At 33.9% G+C, this 15,085-nt stretch overlaps 1 protein-coding gene across 1 annotated transcript; it reads left to right on the top strand.

The window, feature by feature from the left end:
- Positions 1-12,123: 12,123 nt before the first annotated feature.
- On the top strand, positions 12,124-14,590 carry LOC117920577. The gene is made up of 4 exons (XM_034838190.1): positions 12,124-13,019; positions 13,115-13,233; positions 13,343-13,784; positions 14,484-14,590. The coding sequence occupies exons 1-4, from the start codon at positions 12,278-12,280 to the stop codon at positions 14,588-14,590; spliced, it is 1,410 nt and encodes a 469-aa protein (XP_034694081.1). The 5' UTR covers positions 12,124-12,277.
- Positions 14,591-15,085: the final 495 nt, after the last annotated feature.

The raw sequence follows: 15,085 nt of genomic DNA, 5'->3' as shown, positions 1-15,085 counted from the left end.
GATACCACACAGGAACAATATCCTCTTGATTTTACAATTTTTAAATTAGGGAAATGTATGATTGAACATACTGATTTGGAAATAAACGAAACATAGAGGAGCTTATCTTTTTAAAATCCAAAATATATAATATCATTTCAAAATATTTAATGTTTGGTGCACCAAGAGTGGTGTTTTTAGTTCAATAGTACCCTTTCTCCTGCTAATTATGCTTACCATTGCCATGTTGATAAAAAAAAAAAAAAAAAAAAAAAAGTTTATTACACTTTACCCTTGACTTATAACGTGTTTTGCACATTACTCCTTCTAGTTCAAAATAGAGTAATATACCATTTATCCTTTATAATTGCATGCAATTTTCATTTTTTTAAAGACGACCTTATTTTTTTTTGGATAAAAAGACATGTGTTCTCCTCGTGATCAATGATAAAAGTGTTTTTTTTTTCTATAAACCCTCAATTTGCAACCCTTCTCTCGACTATTACTCCCCTTTGGAATCCCTAAATTGCAGCCCTCCTCTTCCCCGTTCTTCCTTCCTTCAAAGCCCTAGAATGCCATTCCCACAAAGTTGTTGTTGAAACCCTAGATCATTTCTTTTTGTTTGTGGGATGGAAAATTGCAAAATCGCAAAATAATTTCTCAACATAGCTTCCCAAAGTAGTCGTTGAAGGTTGAAGTTGAAAATTTGCCCCTTGAGATTGAAGATTTGTGAAGGCAAACGACAACTTCAAGATTAATGGATCCTCTAGTTCATTGCTATTGTGGTAATGAGGCTCATGTTATGACATTGTGGAGAAATTTAAACCTTGGTACAAGGTTTTTGGGATGCCAAAAGTACAAGGTAATATTGTGTTTGTTTGTCAAAATTTTCAAATTTATCCTTGGTGTTTTTGTAGACATGTGTTCAATTTATTGGTACATAAGCATGGAGGTTATGGATTCTTCATGTGGTATAACGGTCCCATGTGTGATAGATCAAAGCAAATACTTGGACTGTTGAATGTTGTGAAGAATAAGAAAGATGAAGTTGTGGTGAATTGAAGAAGGGTTAAATGCATGTTTTGGATGATGATGATATCATGGACAATCTATTTTCTTCTTCTGGTTGTCTCGATTCAAAGAAAATGTGGTCTTTTGGATAAAGGCTTCTCAAAGTTACTTGAAAATTAGAAGGTTCCCAACTTAGGTTTAATTTTGTGTTTTGTGTAAACTATTTGAATGGTTGAAGGCTCCCTACTGGAGGTTTGAATTTTGTATTTTGTGTAAACCATTTGAACAAATAAGGAGTTGTGGTGGGGGCCTTGATGGAAGGGGTTGGAATTACTATGTAATTTTGTAGTTAATGAAATGAACAAATTAAATTACAAATTTGATTTTAGGTTTTTACTCTTTAACCTTTAAGCCATGGTGTTCAAGTAATTTATTTTGGCAATGTGCAATATGCATTTTGAGCAAATATAGCTCTTTGGAATATACAGTTCATCTCCAGGTTTAATATGCAACTTTATGATTTATTTCCTTGAGCTACATCAAATTTTCAAGTGTTCATATTGCTATTAGCTTTTGGAAGGGGTCTTGCTATTAGCATCTCAAATGTTGCCCTCTTTAAAGGCATAATTTAAAGAGACCGTAGCCTATAATTTTTGTGCATAACTATGACACAGACATATATAATCAAGAGACTAGCCTGTACTAAACAACTTGCACAATTGGCATACAAAAAAAATAGTTTGCACTAGACATACATAGAAAGCACAATTGACAACTTGCACTAGAGTAACGAATCCCACACAACACAAAAAAAGGCCATGCACTAAACTACAGACCATCCAATACCACATAACACAAAAAAAAAAAAAAAAAAAAAACCCTACACTAAACAACATACCATCCAATTGTATAGAAAATCGAAAAAATAGTTATCACCAAATAAGGCCAAATATCGACAACAAAAAAAAGCCTATGTTAATTACATAATTAGTACAAGTTGTTCATCCTATGTTACTTACAAATCATGTTATGCATTTGCATCCTATGATATATAATTATAGCTTGTGTTACTTACAAAACAAGGCATGCCATGATAAAATAAAATAAAGTGTTCTCATGGTGCCCAATAAGTATAAACCTGTAATAGAAAAGTACCCTTCTCTAAATATTTCCTTCCTACCCAATCCAACAACTATATACATTCATATAAAATATATCAAAAAACTATATAAAAAAAAAAAATTGTCTTCCTAATACTCCATATCACTATTTAATGCCCAGGGTTGCAGTTGATTGTTAGGTGCCCTGTTCCAACTGTGTCTCATGTGAACCTCTCCTTAATTTACAAGTTCTTTTGTTATAACTTTCCTTGTCACATGCCTTTCACTCATCATCAAATAATTGCTCTTCAACTTGGACACATTCTAACTTGGTTTACTAGGTTTTCTTCTCCTCATTGTCTTTGGTCTTCTAGGTTGTTTGTGATAGTGTAGAGAAGGCACTGTAGGTAGTCCTTGTTTTGACCACATATCAACTCCATCCAATGGTTTGAGAAAGTGTTCATTAGCCCCCTTATATGCTGCCATATGATAGCATGGATGTACAAAGTTTTCTACTTCCAAATTCTTATCAAATATAGTTGCCATTGCATGTGCACAAGAAATATCAATTAAGTCCCATATTTTGCATTTGCAAGTTTGATCGACAAGATCAACAACATATATAGCACCATGCATGGGATTGATTTCAAACTACAATCCATCAGCCCAAGTAGGTATGCAAGCAGCTGTTTCAACCTTATTCTTCTCCAAATTCTTGTGGATATTGGGACATAGCAATCTATCCCACTTAGTCATGTAGATCCTCCTTGCATTCATCCTTCTCATCAAATATACCCTTATGTCCTCCAACATACTCAATATTGACTTTTGTCTTGTTTCAATAAGAGTTGTATTAAACGACTCACACAAATTGTTTAGTAAGATATCACACTTAAATGATGTGCCGAAATGGGATCTTGACCAATGAACTACTGACTTTGAGGCTAACCAATTATAAGCATCTCTATCTTTTTCTTTCATCCACTCCATGTGTCTACTAGAACTATGGACATTTGAAGCAATTGTTGCTTTTCAAACTCTATCTTTCAATGCTAGTCCCTTGAACTTTTGCTTCAAATTTTTGTATAAACAATGTCTATGCTCTAATTTATGCAACAATTCCTCGATAGTAGACACTAACCCCTACATAGAAATTACATCATTGCCAAAGAAGAAAAAAAACAGAAAAAAAAATTAACCTTAAAACTTTAAACATGTTGCCATGCATACAGAAATTAACAATGTATCATGGATACATTTGAAGACCCAATAGAAAACAAATAGATTGGAAAAAAAAAATATTTAAAACAGTCATATTCAACCATCTAATATAATTGAGCCTAAATAGAAAATATATGGTTATATCTAAGAAGTTAGAAAGTATAGCTCTATTTATCTTGTTGGGCAATAATGCCCCATTGAAAAACAATGGAAATGGAGGACATTCCTTCTCTATGTGGGTGGCATAAGAAATAGAAGTTGTAAATAAGTCCCCTAGACACCAAAATGTGGGGTGGCATATGTAGTGGTAGTTGTAAATAAAATCTCAAGTGTGGCCTTATACTAGTGCATGGATGACACAAGCAACACTAGCTATAGAAAATTAATAAATTTAGGTGACTTTAACCTAATACCTTAATTAATCTGAGTCTGATACAATCATATTCAACCATCAAATATAGATAGGGCTAAATAAAAAACACAAGTTCATAACTTTATACCTTTTGTTTATAGCTAATGAAAGTCCAAGCCTCTGAATTGTTGATGGAAAGGTCTTTAATCAGTAACTGTAGAAACCAAGACCAACTATCTTTTGACTCCACCTCCACAACAACATAACATATTGGAAATATTTGATTATTTAGGTCAATGCCAACAGTTGCCAATAGTTGCCCAGGGTGTGCCCCTTTAAGAAGGCACCCATTAAAACCAACCACCGCCCTACACTCAGATAAAAACCCCTTCTTGCATGCATTGAAGCATATATATATATATATACATATATATATATATATATATTCAAACATGAGTTTTTCATGAACCATTTCTGTTTTCATAATCATTATTGAACCCAGATTTGTTCTTTTGATCTCAACACAGTAGTCTGAAAGCTTATCATATTATTCAATATGAGTTCCTTGTATTTGTTTCAATGCCTTCTTCTTTGTTCTATAAGCTTGACTAGGAGATACCTCACATGCAAGTGAACTTCTCACTGTGTTCATGAATGCTCTAATAGATAACTTTGAATTGTTTCTAAAATGGTCAACATATTTCTTACACAAGTACCTTGAGTTTAGATTATCATTTTTGAATAACCTGCCACAAGTATGCTCTGCATGATAAGTCCTCATTTGAAAGCTCTTCTCATCCCTTACTTGAGTTACATAAACCACTTAAGACATCTAGCTGAGCATACTACCCTTACTTCGTCCTTCTCATTCTTAATGAACTTCAAATTTCTTCCATTTTTGATGACATATTCCCTCACTATAGCTCTAAACTTAGCAGCACTTGTGAAAAGTAGCCCTACACTAAACTTTGGCACATTTCCCTTATTGCCCATAAAGCTCTCTCCATAATGTTGTTTTATGGTAAAATATTGAGATGGTCGATTTGCAAACACATAATACATTGCAACTATGTTTGTATTAGGTAAATCAATAATGCAACATTAATTGAAAGGAAAAAAATTAAAATTATCCTAACAAACTACAGCTAAGCACCAGATTTAGTTTCCCCAAATTTCCCTAAAAAATTGCCTTGAAATTTCCCCAAAATTTCCCCTAAAATTCCCCCAGTTTTCTAAAACATAAAAACGAAACCCTAACCTTGAACCAGAAGCATAACATAAAAATTTAAACCCTAACCCTCAATTTGGTTGAGTTTTATTTTCTCATAAATTCCCAAAATTTTCCTAAAAAATTGCCCTAAAATTTCCCTAATAATTCCCTCTGTTTTCTGAAATATGAAAACGAAACCCTAACCCTAAACTGGAAGCATAACATAAAAATTTAAACTCTAATATAAAAATCCTAACCCTTAATTTGCTTGAGTTTTATTATCTTATAATTTCCCTTAAAATTTCCCCAAATTTTCTAAAAGATATAAATAAAATCCTAATCTCAAAGAAATTGGAAGACAAAAAAATATTGTTGAACTCCATGTCTTTTCTTCATTGTCAACACTACATTAGCTTCATTGGGATTTTAGGGCTTCGGCTTTAGGCTTCACTACCAACTATAGAAAAAGAACGGTCAACACGAGAGAGAGGAGGGCTATAGTTTGGGGTTTTAAAATAACAATGACCCTTTTACCCTCACTTATAGCCAAAAAAACACTTTTGTCCTTAGTCACATGGAGAACACATGCCTTTTCCGTCCAAAAAATTAATGTCATATCTAAAAAAATTCACATTGCATGTAATTATAAATGATGGAGGGTACATTATTCGATTTTGAACTTGAAAGGGCAATGTGCAAAATATGTTATAGGTTGAGGGGAAGGTAAAGTGTAATAAACCAAAAATAAAAAATAAAAAAAATCAAACAAACAAACAAAATCCATAGCCCTTTCTTTCATCATAAACAAAAGCTTTAATCCTTCTCTACATCATTCTCTCACTTATAAAGCTCATTTCAAGCTAATATTATTCTTCAAATTTCCTATAAAATTCCTGATAAAACAAGTATGTGAGAGAAAATGCATAAGTTCCCACACACGAGAAGTGACTCTAAAGAGAAGAAACACCCTAGAAGAGCAGTCCTCATTGAATCCAATTACAATAAAGTGCATACTCTCTTTTATCAAGTAACATCCCAAAACCCTAAATTCTCATTTGGTTGTTGAGAAATGGAAGGAAAAGAAAAGGGAAAATAAATCTCATAATATTCATCCCAATTTGGTGCCCTTTGTCTTATCAAATCATAACTTTTCTTTTCATTTCTTAGCAACCAAACAGATGACCTTATACTTAATAACCTAACTAGGCTTTTCTTTTTTCGTTCTTTTCAAAGAAAAGTCACATTTGATCATGGGAGGAGAAGAGCATGGTCATGGAGAGGCCCATGGAGATTTTAGGACCAAGGTTCGGAACATGATTGGTAGGTTGTTTATAAGCCTAAGCACTAAAAAAGGAACACTGCCATTGATATGGTTGGTGTTTTTCTTATCTATACCCCCATCGCCATGAAATCCATTGAGCTTGAGGTTTTCACTTTTTTTTTCCTATTTTGCCTTTTGTTCTTATTGTTATGTACATGTTCATTTCTTGAATTGGTTTTTTGAAGTATGAGATCCCTAAACATCAGGCTCATTTAGAATTGTGAGTTTCTTTGAAAATTCAATTTTTGATTATGATCTAGATCATTCTACTATAGGTTGAGGAAACTTTGTTGTTATTGTGGAATCCTTGGCTGATAAAGTAACCATACTGTGGAATTACAAATATAACATCTTATTTCGATTTGAATTTTTAAACTCTAATTTTGTGCAACCAAATGTATCCTGAGGTTGCATACAATTGTGGGAAACTAGGTTTAGGGTATAATAAATACATAAAAGTATTAAACATTAAAAGTATTTTGTTGGGTTTAAAATGAAGGAGTTGTATGTGGCTTTCGTTTTTATTCTTATATCAAAGCTTGGAAGGCTAAAATTAGTTTTTAACCATTAAATTGTGGGAAGATACCTACAATTATGTATATGTTACTATGATATTTGATTTTGATTTAATTTTTGTAACTTATAAAAGGGCATCAAACATCAAATGCCTAGTTTGAGAAGGGGGCTTCTTTTAATTGAAAGGCATAAAGATGGAATTGTCTACCTATGCTTTAAATTGTGTTGATGAGAAATGTTGAACAAATGAGATAAGATCCTTGAAAGCTATGGATATCAAAGATCACATTGAAGGCAACAACTTTAAGTGAAAGGCAAAAGGAATAGTAGTCTTATTAGCAAAATCAGTTTAAATAAATGATCTTGGAAAAATCTTCTCATAAAAATTTACTAAAAATATCAAAATATTTTTCTTTAGGTTTTCATACTTGTTTTGGTAACTTTCTTAATTATAAATTATCTATCATGAATTTTCAAAATTAACTTATTTTCTTTAAATCGGAATCTTGTGTAAAATAGGAAAAAAATATTATTTTATAAAGATTTGGAAACAAGAATTTTCCTTAAAAGAAAGATTTTAATCTTAGAGATTTCAAATATTTGAGAAGATTTTAAATAAAATCAAAATATCTAAGAATTATTATTTTTTAAAAAAAAGAAAGTTCTTAATCATTTTCCAACTTATATTCTCTTAAAATTAAATTTCTTAACCATGTACATTCCAATTTAAATAAATTTTCCAATTTTGAAAAATCCATGAAAATTTATATCTAATTAAAAATACCAAAATATCCTATTTTAGGCCATATATGCAATTAATTAAGATAAAATATAATAAAAATAATGTAATAATTAAATAAATATATCTCGTGACCTTTAGGGATGTTATTGTATATTTGGTAATTAAAAATGGATAAAATCTTGAAAAATTGAAATTCAAGTAGGGGAACACCCAAATAGGGGTGAATAGGTATACTTAAAAATTTAAATAATTATTTGCATATTATAACTAACTTTTTCCCTACAAGAAGTTGGGAATAATCAATTCATTCAACAATAGATAATGTGTGGACCCGTATTTTTCACGTGCGTCCCCACTCGTCGGCGAGACTCACTTTTTAATGGTGGAAAATTAGTTTTGGAAAAGTCGGAGTCTTCACTTATTTTGTTTTATTTTAAAAGAGGAAATAAAATAAGAAAGAAAACCTTAAGAAAAGTGACTCCAAAGTTTTGGAAAAACATGTCTTAGAAAACCCGAATCTTAGTCCAAGGATTAGGTTACCTATTGGGAAGGTACCTCAAAGAGGTAGCACCCCTCTAAGCCCTAAAAAGGTCTCTACTGGCCAAGTTGAGGGAAATGTGACAATTAATCAATTGATTATAGATACCTAAATAGGCTAAGGTGATTTCGAAATTAGCATGCCAAATAAGAAATCAAATCATAATCATAAAGAAGAGTTAGAGAGTGTACCTGAGTTGCATCTTAAGCGTTATCATAAGACATCAAAGTTAGTGCAAGAATATAGCATACGACATGCATTTTGTCAGAGCAAATCAAACAAACATCTAGACACCCAAAGACATAATCAAACATAGATATAACTCATAATAACAAGCATATTCATAAAATTTGGAAAGTGGGTGATGGAGAGCGTACTTGGGTAGCATGCTTAGTGTCTCCATGGAAAACAAGGTTAATTCAATAATAACTATGAAACAAACTCATAAATATCAATGTCAATCAGATATCAAACAAACGTATATCTAGAATTAACATTGAAGGAGATAACGTGGATGTCGAGCCCCCACCAAAGCCCATTTTACTTTTGCATGAATTGATGCCATGAGTTCCATTGTTTGGAACTATGATGTTTATTCATGCTTATTTAAATAAAATAAAAAAAACAAGAAAATCAAGAAAAATTAGCTAAAAATAGTAAAGATGCATGCCATGAGGAAAATTGGTAGTAAAGAGTTTGTTGAAATTTGGATTTTAACGCTTAAATATTTGAGGATGAAATTTGAAAGTTGAGAGTTATTTCAATGAAAAAGACTTTGAAGATCAAAACATGTGAGATCATGAAGAAAAGAAGAAAAGAAAGCAATAGAAAAGGATGTTGTGCACCAGGATGGCCATGTAGGAGTGAAGCTCGGGTATGTGTGGACCCGCATTTCTCATGTGCGCCCCCACTTATTGATGAGACTCACTTTTTAATGGTGAAAAATTTAGTTTAGTTTTGGAAAAGTCGGAGTTGCCACTTATTTTATTTTATTTTATTTTAAAAGAGAAAATAAAACAAGAAAGAAAACCCTAAAGAAGTGACTCCATAGTTTTGGAAAAGCGTGTCTTTGAAAAATCCAAGTTTAGGTTTGAGGATCAGGTTACTTTTAGGAAGTTACTTAAAAGAGGTAGCTCCCTTCTAAGCCTTAAAAAGGACTCTACTAGCTAAGTCAAGGGAAATGTGGCAATTAATTAATGGATTGAAGGTACTTACGTAGGCTAAGGTGATTTTGAGATTCTATTAATACTAGCATGCCAAATAAGATATCAAATCACAATCATAAAGGAGAGTTAAGGTGTGTACCTAGATTGCTTTTTAAGCGCTATCATAAGACATCAAAGTTAGCTCAGAAATATACCACACAACATACTTTTTATTAGAGCAAATAAAAAACAAACACCAAGGCATCCAATGATAGAATCAAATATGGATATAGTACTCAATAACATATATGTTCATGGAATTTCGAAGTTGGAGGATAGAGAAAGTGTACTTGGATAACAAGCTAAAACGCCTCTATGGAAAACAAGGTTAACTCGATAATAAGTATAAAACAAACTCATATATATCATAAAGAGGAATCGAAATCAATCGTCAAACAATCATCTTATCAAAATCAATATTGAAGAAAATATCATGGATGTTGGACCCTACCAAGGCCCAAATTACTTTTGCATGGATTGGTTCAATGAGTCCCATCATTTAGAACCATGAAATTTGTTCATGCTTGTTGAAAATCAATAAAAACAAGAAAATAGTTGAAAATAAAATAAAATAGTGAAAATGCATGCTAGAAGGAAAATGACAGCAAAAGGTTTGTTGAAATTCGGATTTTGATGAATCTAGAAACTCGTAATGATGAAATTTGAAGAAAACTGGAATCATTTTAACAAAAAAAAAAAAAAAAGGATTTTGAAATCCAAATTTGAAATGCATAAGGTCCACAAAGAAAAGAAGAAAATAAAAGGATGAGGATGGTGTGCACCAAGGTGGCCACTGTGTGGGTGAGGTCTAGAGGAGCACTTGAGACTACATTGCTAAAACAAATTCATGTGGAGGCCTTTGCAGATTGTTGGTAATCTGGAAAGAAACTGGCTATATTCATTTTAGAGTCCATGTTCACTGTGTTTGAGTGTATAATTTTGATCAGTAAAGGCATTTCAACCCAACTCTGGTTTCTCAGAATCACAATTTGCATTGCTAGCAGGAACTTGTGGTGAAGCCATAATTCTGAAAGGCGCGCCTAGGCTCGGGGCGGCATGAAGCCACCCTTCGGCGCCTCGCCTAAAGAGAGGCGACGCCCCTTGACGAAGGCGCCGCTTAAGCGCGCAAGGCGCTCGCCTCCAGCAAGGCGCGAGGCGGTCGCCCGAGTCACCTCCGACGGCCCGACCAAGTATGCGCTCCTCCTTCTCCTTCTTCTTCTTCTCCTTCTTCTTCTTCTTCTTCTTCTTCTTCTTCCTCCTCTAGTCGAGTTGCAGAGACGCGGCCAGCCAACCCTAATTTTTTTTTTTCTGGGCCTAAAACGAGGCCGTTTTGGACCCTGTTCACTTAAGTGCACAGGGAGCAAAACGACGTCGTTTTGGAGCCTGTTCATTTAAGTGCACAGGGACCAAAACGACATCGTTTTGGACCATGTTCTTTTTAAAAAAAAAACCAGGCCAAAACGACGCCGTTTTGGCCTGTTCCTTCCATCTAGCCCCTTTCTCTGGTCTTTCTCAGCCCGAGACCATTGCCATTCTTTGCCCTAGCCTCTTCCATGCTGGAGAAGTGAAGAAGAAGAAGAAAAAGAAGAAGAAAAATAGGGGGAAAATAGGAGAAAAATAAAGGGAAAATAGTCACGTACATTCCGGACCTCGGTATTTTTCTTTTTTCTTCACTTTTCTGCATTTTTTTCCATTCTTATCTCATAACTCTCATTGGTAATTTTTTTTTAAAATATAAATATTATATTTTGAGTTTTTGACATGAAAATTTTACAAAATAAAAATAAATAAATAAAAAGCACTCATGCATATTTGTTGTTAATGTGATATTTGATAATGTGATATGCATTTTTTTTTCAAATTTTTTTCTTAATTTAATTATAATTATTTTATTGTGGAGTATAGATAATTTGTTTGCAAGATGGATAATGAGAGTGAAACTCAAGTGGACTCTAGTGCAAGTGGAAGAAGAGATCCGGGGTGGAAATATGGTCGTTTGGTTAATGAAAAAGATTTGAACACCATCATATGCATTTTTTGTGATAAAGTAACCAAAGGAGACATATATAGACACAAACAACATCTTGTTGGTGGATATAGAAATGCTAAAAAGTGTAGAAAATGTCCGGAACATGTTAGAGAAGAAATGGAAGAGTATATGAGTTCCAAGAAAAATCAAAAAGAGCAAATGAATATGGGGAGCGAATATGTTAATGAAGATTTGTTTGGTTTGGAAGATGAAGATATTGGTGAGGAGATTAATAGTAGAACGAATGTCACCAACATTTCTAGTGGAGGTAGTAACCAAAGAGGAAGTGGTGGTGGGACGTTTTCTTCAAAAAAAACCAAGACAAAAAGGTCCTATGGATCATTTTTTCACTCCTAATGCAGAGATGGTTGTTCAAAATCGAAGGAGTGGAAAGATGAATCAAACTACCATCAATGATGCCTACAAAAAGGAAGCAAGAGAAAGAGCTTGCATGCTTATCACAAGATGAATGTATGAGGCTACTATTCCATTTAATGCAGTCACATATCCGAGTTTCCAACCAATGATTGAGGCTATTGGCCAATATGGTGTGGGTATGAAGGGACCAACTTTTCATGAGGTAAGAGTTACTAACCTTAAGAAAGAATTGGCTCTCACAAAAGATTTGATGAAAGATCATATGGTGGAATGGGGGAAAAATGGATGTTCAATTATGTCAGATGGATGGACCGATAGGAAAGAGAACTTTGGTGAACTTTTTGGTTAATTGTTCAAAGGGAACCATGTTCATGCAATCCATTGATGATTCTTCAATGATTAAGACGGGAGAAAAGATGTTTGAGTTACTTGACAAATGGGTAGAGCAAGTTGGTGAGGAGAATGTTATTCAAGTTATAACAGATAATCACTCAAGTTATGTGATGGCATGTAATAAATACTATTTCTTGAATTTTTATTTACTTTTAAAATTTGAATTATTTATCTTGAGAACTTATGTAAATTTATTATCTACAATTTCATATAGGGAGGTTGTTAGAATTAAAGCGCCCACATTTGTATTGGACACCATGTGCTGCACATTGCCTTGACTTGATGTTGGAAGATATTGGAAAGCTACCAAACATCAAGAGGACATTGGAGAGGGCTATATCACTAAATGAGTATATTTATAATCGCTCAGGGCTACTCAACATGATGAGGCGGTTTACTGGACAAAGGGAATTGCTTAGGCCTGCTAAGACTCGATTTGCAACTGCTTTCATCACATTATTGCGATTGCATGAACAAAAAAACAATTTGAGGAAGATGTTTACAAGCTCAGATTGGTCAGATAGTAAACGGGCAAAAGAGCAGAAGGGGAAAACTATAGCCAACATAGTTCTAATGCCTTCATTTTGGAACACTATTGTGTTTTGCTTAAAGGTTTTGGGTCCCCTAGTTCGTGTGCTTCGTTTGGTTGATGGTGAAAAAAAAACTCCTATGGGATACATCTATGAGGCCATGAATAGAGCTAAGGATGCAATTGTGAGAAGTTTTAATGGAAATGAAGAGAAATACAAAGAAATCTTCAACATCATTGATAAGAGGTGGGAGATTCAGCTTCATCGGCCTTTGCATGCAGCAAGGTACTTTTTGAACCCGGAATTCTTATATGATAAGCCAGAAATAGAGCATGATGCCGAGATTATGAGTGATTTGTATAAATGCATCTTAAGGCTAACAAGAGACCCTGCTAAGCAAGAAAAAGTTGTGGCCGAAGTGAGTTTGTTCACAAATGTCCAAGGACTATTCGGGAATGAGTTAACTGTTAGGACAAGAAAGACTAGAGCACCAGGTTAGTTATTTAGTTTTGTTTATTTAAATGATTAGATTGTATTTTTGCTAAAATAGGTGAATTGTTTCACTAAATTGTTAATATCTATACTACAGCTGAATGGTGGGCTGCATATGAAGCTTCAGCTCCAAATTTGCAAAAGTTTGCAATGAAAGTCCTCAACTTAACATGCAGTGCATTAGGTTGTGAACGAAATTGGAGCATCTTTGAAAATGTGAGTGACCAAATCCAAAATAATTACAAGTAATAGTCTAATAGAGTCTTGAATGTAACTTAAAAGTTAAAACTTTAAAATATATTTATGAGCTTATGAATTTTTGCAGATTCATAGCAAGAGGAGAAATAGGTTAGATCATCAACGCTTGAATGATTTGGTGTACATCAAGTATAATCGAGCCTTGAAGAGAAGATACAATGAACGTAACACCATTGACCCAATTTCCTTGAAAGATATAGATGATAGCAATGAATGGTTGATAGGGAGAATGGAAGATGAGGATTCTCATGGAGGTGTACAAGATGATTTTGTATTTGATGATGACAATTTGACATGGGGTGATGTTGCTAGAGCTGCTGGAGCTGAGGAGGCCAGGTTTGATACTAGAGCTAGAGCTAGAGCAAGCTCAAGCATAATACCACCAACAAGGGGGATAGCTTCAAGTTCTAGAACTTTGCCTTCTTATTCACTAATAGATGAAGATGAAGATGGAGACATGGTTGATTCAGCAGATGAAGAAGATGGGGAAGGCTACAAATGTGGTGATGGAAATGATGATGATGATGATTTTGTTGATTTAGAGGAGGAGTGATGATTGCTTGTTGTGGACAAATTTGTGATTTAAGTATTTTTTAATGATGTTTTTGAATTGTGGACAAATTTCATGTTTTGGACCTTTAGGTTTGGAAACTTTGGATTTGGATATGTATTAGGCAATTAGCAATATGGATTTGGATTTGTTTTTATGCTTGGAGTTCTTTATTTTTATGTTTTTTGTTTATTAAATTGAAGTTTTGGATGATATTTGATGATTTATGTGTTTAGGACAAATAAATGATTGTTAAATTTGATTATATTATATAAAAATATATATGTAAATTAGGGTGCGCCTCACTTCACTAAAGCCCGTGCCTTAGATGCGCCTTGCGTCTCAGGCTCTAAGACTACTTTGCGCCTTGGTGCGCCTTGAGCCTTTTAAAACTATGGGTGAAGCAATTAAAGTCCAGTTCCAGTCCTGATTCTCTTACTGCCACTCATTCTAGAGTTTCAAGTCTTTGCTCAAAAGTTCATCTGATTTATCAGTTTTCTCACAATTCACTTTTGGATTTTTCTATAACTTAGATTTTGTGTCTTCTTACTCATCTTGAGTTTCATCTCTTACTTCTTCAGTTATCTAGATCAGTCATCTGTAGCCTACATGAGGGAGCTTACTGATTGATCACATGGCCCACTTTCATCATTTGAAGATACAGTTGTAGCAATGGCGTCGGTTCTGATCCGGGATACTGCTCTACCCAAAAAGGGCTCTCAGCTCTATCTAAAGTCGTTGGTGTCACCATTAAAATTGACTTAATGGTAGCAAGGTTCTACTAAAGGCCACTTTCTTGACATCTCTATCTTTGCAAGATGTCTCAAGTTGCAGCTCTAAAGATGCATATTTAGGGACCTTTCTACCAATGGCTACTACTTGGCCCATGACCTCAATAGACTGAAACTTGCAAGATTCTTGTTGTTAATGCAATACTGTAGTTATTCGAATTACTTTTAGCTATGTTCTTTATGTGCTCCGAGCTTTGTGAGTGCAACAGTAGTAGGAAACACCTTCAAAACTCACAAAATAGCATCATCAGATTATGGATTGTCAATGCAAGTGCACACCCTGTTCAGGATGCCTATAAGCAATGATGCATTTCTATAGGTGATTGAGCACTTAATGATTCCCACTAATGAACACAGTTGGATTATGATTCCACCATTTCTTAGTATTCAGCCTGTTTTATTGGCTTCCGGTTGTGTAGAAAATGGAGATGAGATGCTTGGTTGAATTCATGGCAGCGTAGTCCTCCAA

Source organism: Vitis riparia, chromosome 1 (genome assembly GCF_004353265.1).
Source record: "Vitis riparia cultivar Riparia Gloire de Montpellier isolate 1030 chromosome 1, EGFV_Vit.rip_1.0, whole genome shotgun sequence".
NCBI classification, from domain to species: domain Eukaryota; kingdom Viridiplantae; phylum Streptophyta; class Magnoliopsida; order Vitales; family Vitaceae; genus Vitis; species Vitis riparia.
Note: the sequence above shows the minus strand (reverse complement) of the source record. Positions and strands in the feature narration are given on the sequence as shown.